Source organism: Xenopus laevis, chromosome 3S (assembly GCF_017654675.1).
Source record: "Xenopus laevis strain J_2021 chromosome 3S, Xenopus_laevis_v10.1, whole genome shotgun sequence".
NCBI classification, from domain to species: Eukaryota; Metazoa; Chordata; class Amphibia; order Anura; family Pipidae; genus Xenopus; species Xenopus laevis.
In genome coordinates this window covers 1288022-1298144 of record NC_054376.1, presented here as the reverse complement: position 1 = coordinate 1298144, position 10123 = coordinate 1288022, and the positions used below count along the sequence as shown (strand labels likewise).

Below are 10123 nucleotides of genomic sequence, written 5' to 3'. Positions count from 1 at the left end.
GTGATCATATCCCCTTATATATTTATATATAGTGATCATATCCCCTTATATATTTATATATAGTGATCATATCCCCTTATATATTTATATATAGTGATCATATCCCCTTATATATTTATATATAGTGATCATATCCCCTTATATATTTATATATAGTGATCATATCCCCTTATATATTTATATATAGTGATCATATCCCCTTATATATTTATATATAGTGATCATATCTCCTTATATATTTATATATAGTGATCATATCCCCCTTATATATTTATATATAGTGATCATATCCCCTTATATATTTATATATAGTGATCATATCCCCCTTATATATTTATATATAGTGATCATATCCCTCTTATATATTTATATATAGTGATCATATCCCCTTAACTGTCTCTTCTCCAGTGTAACAATCCCAACTTGCCTTTCCCCATAAATGATCCCTTCCATTCCCTTTATCAGTTTTAGTTGCACAAATCAATGTTTTGTACATAAAATTCAAGCTGTTGTAGTTGGGGGTGTTATAAAGGGGTGAGACAGGGAATGGGGGACGGATTGAGCCCACACACACAATGTAGCAAAAGATCTTTTATAAGAAGAGAAAGAAATCACACAAAGGCAGAGAAGACAGAGAAAGGGAGAATCAATGAGCAGTGAAAGCAGAGGCTTCTGGGATATTCCTGTTTCAGAAAAAGAGGCAGGAAACAGTTAAAAGAAGGTGTGGGGCTTATTCTCTAACACCCATAAACGCTCCCCTTAAAGCCCCAGCATTTCAGCGATTAATAGGGCGATGCTGGGCGTGTGCCAATACAATACACTAGTGGTTAATATAACACATTTCCTGCTTGTGGGCTGAAGCCACCCCTCTCCTCAGAAAGCATTATAATAATTATTATTATTATTATGAGACTCTGGGCCTTAAAGGGTATTTCCCCAGGTTCCTTTTGGTATTGCAGCAGTGAAGGGTTAAAGCTTATACTTTTTGTTGCCGGGCAACGTTGGGGGCGGGGCCAGGAAACCACTGGCCCACATAGAAGACTTGGTAGCGGTCCTTCCACATGACAAAGCAGGAGGCCAGACAGACCAGCGCCAGCAGCAGGTTCAGAGCCATTTGCAGCAGAACAAAGAGCTTCATGGTGCCCGTGATGGAGTCGCAGTCACTCACGTTCTGGTACTGAAAGGTGCGACTCAGAGGGTCTGACGAGTCCATTGTGCACTGACACCAGTCCGTAGCCATGTGGCAAGTGAATTTAGTGATGTAGGAGTGGTGATACGCGGCAAATGCCACCGCCGTCACACAGATGATGAGGCCCAGGGCGCTGAGCAGGAAGTAGAGCAACTGGAAAGGGGAACAGATCAGCAGTTATGGGGTTAAAGGAGAACTAAACCCTAAAAATGAATGTGGCTAAAAATGGCCTATTTTCTATAGTGAACTTATTGCACGAGGCTAAAGTTTGAGCTTGTCAATAGCAGCAATGATCCAGGACTTCAAACTTGTCACAGGGGGTCACCATCTTGGAAAGTGTCTGTGACACTCACATGCTCAGTGGGCTCTGATTGGCTGTTGAGAAGCTAAGCTTAGGGCTCGTCACTAATTATCCAGCAGAAAATGAGCTTCCCTGGCTGTAATATAAGCTGATGCTACAGGTTTGCTGATTATTCATTCTGAATGCTAATTGCACTGGTTTCTGTGCTGCCATGTAGTAATTATGTGTATTAATTACTAATCAGCCTTATATTGTGACATTTCTATTCTATGTGTACTGTATATTGTGAGTGGCTCCCTAAGCTCAGTAAGTGACAGCAGCACAGAGCATGTGAATCAGTGAATCAGCAGAAAAGAAGATGGGGAGCTACTGGGGCATCTTTGGAGACACAGATCTTTACTGCTAAAGGGCTGTGGTTGCCTTGGGCTGGTACAGAAGCACAAAACATGATGTACAACATTTCTAGCTACTTCTTTAGTTTAACTTTCCTTGTCCTTTAAAGGAAGAGATTATCCATGTGACCTGTCTGTGTGTAGAACTACAACTATAAGCCACTCTATATTCACTCACTATTGGCTGCAGCTCCAGACATTCTGCTTCCTACCACTAGGTGGCGCATCAAAGTGACATTAACAGCACAAGGGAAAGTCCTTGCATTATGGCATTGCTGCAAAAGGCTTCAGTAATGAAAACTGTGAATAAAAACCTCCCAAAATAAAATCTTTGCACCCTTAGTCTTTAATAAATCATTGACCCTAAGAAAGGGTCCCATGACAGGAGTTACAGTAGGTTCTCTCATCCAACCTCATGTAAATACTCTAATCTCAACCAACTAAACCCCCAACTGAATCTAAGTGTGTGTGTGCAGATCTGGTTGGACGCATGAGAGGCGTCAGTGGGAGATGGAGACTGGCAGTGCCCACATCTGTACAAGAGAAAACAACTTACCTTCAGCACAAACTGGCACATAGTCTTCTCATCAGGCTGATAGGGCAAACACAACAGGATCAGACCCAACACCGCCACCGCACTCACCTGCAACAATCACATGCACTTTAGTCACGTTCTACCCACAATCCCAGGGAGCTACATTTCTGCTTTCTCCATCTTGCCCTACTGTCTCCATCTTGTCCTTCTGTCTCCATCTTGTCCTACTGTCCTCCATCTTGTCCTTCTGTCTCCATCTTGTCCTACTGTCCTCCATCTTGCCCTGCTGTCTCCATCTTGCCCTACTGTGTCCATCTTGTCCTACTGTCTCCATCTTGTCCTACTGTCTCCGTCTTGCCCTACTGTCTCCATCTTGCCCTAGTGTCTCCATCTTGCCCTACGGTCTCTTATCTTGCCCTGCTGTCTCCATCTTGCCCTACTGTGTCCATCTTGTCCTACTGTCTCCATCTTGTCTTACTGTCTCCATCTTATCCTACTGTCTCCATCTTGCCCTGCTGTCTCCATCTTGCCCTACTGTGTCCATCTTGTCCTACTGCCTACGTCTTGCCCTACTGTCTCCATCTTGCCCTAGTGTCTCCATCTTGTCCTACTGTCTCCATCTTGCCCTACTGTCACCGTCTTGCCCTACTGTCTCCATCTTGCCCTACTGTCTCCATCTTGTCCTACTGTCTCCATCTTGTCCTACTGTCTCCATCTTGTCCTACTGTCTCCATCTTGCCCTGCTGTCTCCATCTTGCCCTACTGTGTCCATCTTGTCCTACTGTCTCCATCTTGCCCTACTGTCTCTGTCTTGCCCTACTGTCTCCATCTTGTCCTAGTGTCTCCATCTTGCCCTACGGTCTCTATCTTGCCCTGCTGTCTCCATCTTGCCCTACTGTGTCCATCTTGTCCTACTGTCTCCATCTTGTCTTACTGTCTCCATCTTATCCTACTGTCTCCATCTTGCCCTGCTGTCTCCATCTTGCCCTACTGTGTCCATCTTGTCCTACTGCCTACGTCTTGCCCTACTGTCTCCATCTTGTCTTACTGTCTCCATCTTGTCCTGCTGTCTCCAACTTGTCCTACTGTCTCCATCTTGCCTTACAGTCTCCATCTTGTCCTACTGTCTCCATCTTGCCCTACTGTCTCCATCTTGTCCTACTGTCTCCATCTTGCTCTACTGTCTCCATCTTGTCCTACTGTCTCCATCTTGCCCTACTGTCTCCATCTTGTTCTACTGTCTCCATCTTGTCCTACTGTCTCCATCTTGCCCTACTGTCTCTTTCTTGTCCTACTGTCTCCATCTTGTCCTACTGTCTCCATTTCACCCTACTGTCTCCATCTTGCCCTACTGTCTCCATCTTGTCCTACTGTCTCCATCTTGTCCTACTGTCTCCATCTTGCCCTACTGTCTCCATCTTGTCCTACTGTCTCCATGTTGTCCTACTGTCTCCATCTTGCCCTACTGTCTCCATCTTGTCCTACTGTCTCCATCTTGCCCTACTGTCTCCATCTTGCGCTACTGTCTCCATCTTGTCCTACTGTCTCAATGTTGTCCTACTGTCTCCATCTTGTCCTACTGTCTCCATCTTGTCCTACTGTCTCCATCTTGTCCTACTGTCTCCATCTTGCCCTACTGTCTCCATCTTGCGCTACTGTCTCCATCTTGTCCTACTGTCTCAATGTTGTCCTACTGTCTCCATCTTGCCCTACTGTCTCCATGTACATTGCTGTCTCCTATGTGCCCTGATATGCAGCATGTGTGTGAGAGTGTAATAATTGTGTGGAGTAATGTTCTAGAGTGTGTGTCAGACTTGCAGGCCCATGTGTAACAGTTCATGGAGTTCTTCTCGTGGGCATGTGAGTTGGGCCAGTGATGAGGCTTTGCTATAGGCCAACAGAACTCACTCTAATGGTAACTTTCCTGGAAAGGACAGAAATAAGTAAAAAGCCACAGACTGGGGGGGGGGATTTCCTCTCATGGGGGTTGGTTTGGAAATTTGATGATGACGAGTCTGAAATGGAATCTGGGAGATTTATATAAAGACATCCCATTGGCCCATGTCTCAGCCTGATCTCTGGGGCCAGGATAAATATAGAGACCCATAATTAAATAAAGTCAAAATATAAGTATCTGTGCCAGTGAGTATATGAGATGTCTGCTGCAGACTGCACTGGTTTCTCATTAGCCGCACAACATGAATCTGTCAATGAACCACTTAGATGTGTCAGGTTTCAGGGCTCAGATAAAGGGGCGACACCAGGTTTCTATTGTTTATGGTCTGATTAATGTTCCACTTCCCCATAATTAGGAACCAGCGCAGGGTCTGTTCCCCCTTTGGAGAAGCACAAGAGTCACAATTCCTAGAAATGCAGCCAGTGTGAGAGGGGTTAAACCACATGCTGCTCCCATTTATATATCATGGCACTGGCACTCATAATCTCCTGGCACCAATATTCTGGCACTAATGATCTCCTGGCACTAATAATATATTGGCACTAATAACCTACTGACACTAATAATCTAGTGGCACTAGTAATTTACTGGCACTAATAATCTCCTGATACCAATATTCTGGAACTAATAATCTCCTGGCACTAATATCCTGGAACTAATAATCTCCCGGCACTGGCACTAATGATCTCCTGGCACTAATAATCTGGCACTAATAATTTACTGGCACTAATAATCTATTGGCACTAATAATCTGGCACTAATAATCTATTGGCACTAATAATCTGGCACTAATAATTTACTGGCACTAATAATCTATTGGCACTAATAATCTCCTGGCACAAGAACTGTGTGTAAGGGAACAAGTGGGTTTAGAGGGTTCTGGGGGTGCCCCAGGGCAAATACAAGACACAGTGTAAAGTGCCAGAGCCCAGGGTGATGTTGGGCCCCTCAGTCTCACTCCCATCATGCACCAGTACAGATGTAGAGTCCCCACAGGCCTGTCACCCCCAGATCTATTGTCCCATCATGCACCAGTCATGCTGATAAAGTGGTTCTTACACAGATACCGGCCCAGTAGGGGGTGTCCCGGGGCAACAAGGAGGGGCAGCTGGCAGCCATGATGAAGCTGAGGACGGTGACGGAGACCCCGAGGCTGAGCTGGAGGAGAGCGATGAGAAGGGGAAAGCGACACCCGCAGCAATTGTGCGACTCCTCCCGACCCACTTTGGCCTCTTTCTTTGGCTCCGGGGCCGACTCATTCCCTTTGTCCTTCCCGGCGGCCATTGCGCAGCTTCTGGGTGGGCTCCGGGGGCGGCTCTGTCCCGCTCGCTATTTGGGAATCCCACGAGCAGCAGCGCCGCTGAACTAATATGGAAACTAATATGGAAAACATTTGGAGCCTTTAAAGGCCACTTATAGCCCAGGCAGGAGGGGGCCGCTAGGGGGGAGTGGAGTGACAACGTGAGGGGCACTGGGAAGGGGGGCATCAGCCGGGACACTGGGCCAATATAAAGGGGAAAATCTCCTCATTCTGCACTTCATTTCTTTATTTCTTGTCACTTTCTAACTCTGCAGCCTGCCCTATAAACTGACATCTGGTTGCTAGGGTGACTGCTGCCTGGTTACTAGCATGAGGGCTATCTTGGCTTACTGATTGGTATAATCTGGTTGCTAAGGGGAGGGATAACCAGTCACTGGAGTAACAGCTTTTTGGTTGCTAAGGAGAGGGCTATGTGGTTAATATAGTGATGTCTATAAACTGTTATCTGGTTGCTAGGGTGAGAAAGGGGTAGAACTAGAACTTACAGGGTGCACCTCTATAGTTATACCCTTATAATATTTACTTATACCCCTTTAGTATTTATTTATACCCCTGTAATATTCATTTATACCCTATAATATTCATTTTTACCCCTACAATATTCATTTGTACCCCTATAATATTCATTTATACCCCAATAATATTCATTTATACTCCTATAATATAGTGAATAAAGTACCCCCTCTTGTAAAATATATGGATATTATAAGTTACCGAGGAGTTTCATGACCATATAAAAGTACGAGGCCGAAGGCCGAGTGTTTTTATACAGGTCATGGAACTCCGAGGTAACTTCTAATATCCTCATATTTTCCAACTGGGGGTACTTTATTAATTATAATACACAAATTTTAGTGAGTCATGTGACAGAAATTACATCACTACTCACCGTTTATAACTGATGACATCACTACTCACCGTTTATAAGGATATAATTTACAAGATATTTACGGCTTTTGTGTATTATATTCATTTACACCCCTATAATATTAATTTATACCCTATAATATTCATTTATACCCCTATAATATTCATTTATACCCTATACTATTCATTTATACCCCTATAATATTCATTTATACCCCTATAATATTCATTAATACCCTATATATTCATTTATACCCCTATAATATTCATTTATACCCCTATAATATTCATTAATACCCTATAATATTCATTTATACCCCTATAATACACAAAAGCCATGAATATCTTGTAAATTATATCCCTATAAACGGTGAGTTCTGATGTCATCAGTTATAAACGGTGAGTTCTGATGTCATTTCTGTCACATGACTCACTGAAACTTGTGTATTATAATAAATAAAGTACCCCCAGTTGCAAAATATGAGGATATTAGAAGTTACCTCGGAGTTTCATGACCTGTATAAAAACACTCGGCCTTCGGCCTCCTGTTTTTATATGGTCATGAAACTCCTCGGTAACTTATAATATCCTTATATTTTACAAGAGGGGCTACTTTATTCACTATATAATCATTTATACCCTATAATATTCATTTATACCCCTATAATATTCATTTATACCCCAATAATATTCATTTATACTCCGATAATATTCATTTACACCCCTATAATATTAATTTATACCCTATAATATTCATTTATACCCCTATAATATTAATTTATACCCTATACTATTCATTTATACCCCTATAATATTAATTTATACCCTATAATATTCATTTATACCCTATACTATTAATTTATACCCCTATAATATTCATTTATACTCCTATAATATTCATTTATACCCCTATAATATTCATTTATACTCCTATAATATTAATTTATACCCCAATAATATTCATTTATACTCCTATACTATTCATTTATACTCCTATAATATTCATTTTTACCCCTATAATATTCATTTATACCCCAATAATATTCATTTATACTCCTATAATATTCATTTACACCCGTATAATATTCATTTATACCCCTATAATATCATTGACTGTCATTGTGTCTGTCCTGTTTCTCTGGTTGTGACTTTGAGGCAATGTATCAGGAGTCAGTTCTGTTAATCAGCTGAGACACTGGGGGGGGGAGGAATAAAGGGCACATTGTCCTGTATGTGACACAGTGGGGGGGGACATTGTGTTTTGTGGGAGGAGTCGGGTTGAGGAGGAGAGATACTCAGTAGCAGCTGCGGGTGGCACGTCTGCTTCCCATTCCCACGAGTGTCTGGAGGACACAATTCCCTACACTCTGAGCTGCACATGAGAAACTCCCAGAATTCCCAGCGCCTCTCTCTGGGGCACATTATTCTTTATGAATCCTCACAACCTTGTCCCACACAAGGGCCCATAGCAAAGTGCTGTCTGGCTGTGTGAGTGGCATTAACCCTGATATAGCTGATATCAATAGGCCATGTATAACTAATTATTCATTTATATGTATTAATGTCTTTGCTAAAGGCAACAGGCACTCCCATAATCACCTATATCTCTGATAATCTGGTAACCAACATGGCAGCTCACAATGCACTAAATAAAGGGCAAGTTAACATACACTCTATGAACCCTCCTTTCCTCCCCACCAATGAATCATTTATTCCCCCTCTCTTGGTAGGGAATCCCATAACCTGACTGTCCTTACAGTAAAGAACCCCTTCCTATGCTGATGGTGAGATCTCCTTTACTTTCCACCAATGAATCACTCATTCCCCTCTCTTGGTAGAGAATCCCATAACCTGACTGTCCTTACAGTAAAGAACCCCCTTCCTATGCTGATGGTGAGATCTCCTTTCCTCTCCACCAATGAATCACTCATTCCCCTCTCTTGGTAGGGAATCCCATAACCTGACTGTCCTTACAGTAAAGAACTCCTTCCTATGCTGATGGTGAGATCTCCTTTCCTCTCCACCAATGAATCACTCATTCCCCTCTCTTGGTAGGGAATCCCATAACCTGACTGTCCTTACAGTAAAGAACCCCTTCCTATACTGATGGTGAGATCTCCTTTCCTCCCACCAATGAATCACTCATTCCCCCTCTCTTGGTAGGGAATCCCATAACCTGACTGTCCTTACAGTAAAGAACTCCTTCCTATGCTGATGGTGAGATCTCCTTTCCTCTCCACCAATGAATCACTCATTCCCCTCTCTTGGTAGGGAATCCCATAACCTGACTGCCCTTACAGTAAAGAACTCCTTCCTATGCTGATGGTGAGATCTCCTTTCCTCCCCACCAACGAATCATTTATTCCCCCTCTCTTGGTAGGGAATCCCATAACCTGACTGTCCTTACAGTAAAGAACCCCCTTCCTATGCTGATGGTGAGATCTCCTTTCCTCCCCACCAATGAATCACTCATTCCCCCCTCTCTTGGTAGGGAATCCCATAACCTGACTGTCCTTACAGTAAAGAACCCCTTCCTATGCTGATGGTAAGATCTCCTTTCCTCCCCACCAATGAATCATTTATTCCCCCTCTCTTGGTAGGGAATCCCATAACCTGACTGCCCTTACAGTAAAGAACCCCTTCCTATGCTGATGGTGAGATCTCATTTCCTCCCCACCAACGAATCATTTATTCCCCCTCTCTTGGTAGGGAATCCCATAACCTGACTGTCCTTACAGTAAAGAACCCCCTTCCTATGCTGATGGTGAGATCTCCTTTCCTCCCCACCAATGAATCACTCATTCCCCCCTCTCTTGGTAGGGAATCCCATAACCTGACTGTCCTTACAGTAAAGAACCCCTTCCTATGCTGATGGTGAGATCTCCTTTCCTCCCCACCAATGAATCATTTATTCCCCCTCTCTTGGTAGGGAATCCCATAACCTGACTGTCCTTACAGTAAAGAACCCCTTCCTATGCTGATGGTGAGATCTCCTTTCCTCCCCACCAATGAATCCCTCATTCCCCCTCTCTTGGTAGGGAATCCCATAACCTGACTGTCCTTACAGTAAAGAACCCCTTCCTATGCTGATGGGGAAATCTCCTTTCCTCCCCACCATTTAGACAGTCGGTGGGACTAGAATACTCTGATGGAAGCTGAAAGAGGGAGGGACAGGGAGTCTGCAATTTATGGTAATTGGGCTAAAAGATGGAGGCAACTTATGCAGAGGTTGGGCACCGTTGCAGATTAATAGTATGTTATATATAAATACTGTATAGTTAGGGTTAGAAATTGGTGAAACATATTTTAATGTAAAACAGGAATACAGTATATTTTAGGGATTATTCAAGGATTGGGGCCACTTGGACCCCAGAGAATAAATGACTCAATTACTGGTTATATTTAGGCAACAAGGGTGAGAGGCTAACACTCTAAATCTGTCCAACCCAGACACAAGGTCAGGGGGAGAAAAGTCCTTTCATCAATGATCTCCCTGTTTTCTTGTTATAAACTATATAGGGACCTGCCCCCCCCCTCCAACATCTAATTCCCAACTCAAGG

General features: G+C 43.2%; 1 protein-coding gene across 1 annotated transcript; it reads right to left on the bottom strand.

Annotated features, from left to right (window-relative positions):
• Positions 1-578: 578 nt before the first annotated feature.
• On the bottom strand, positions 579-5726 carry sspn.S (sarcospan S homeolog). The gene is given in 3 exon segments (NM_001095100.1): positions 579-1342; positions 2439-2525; positions 5434-5726. Coding segments are annotated over 3 exon segments (678 nt in total). The 5' UTR covers positions 5659-5726; the 3' UTR covers positions 579-976.
• Positions 5727-10123: the final 4397 nt, after the last annotated feature.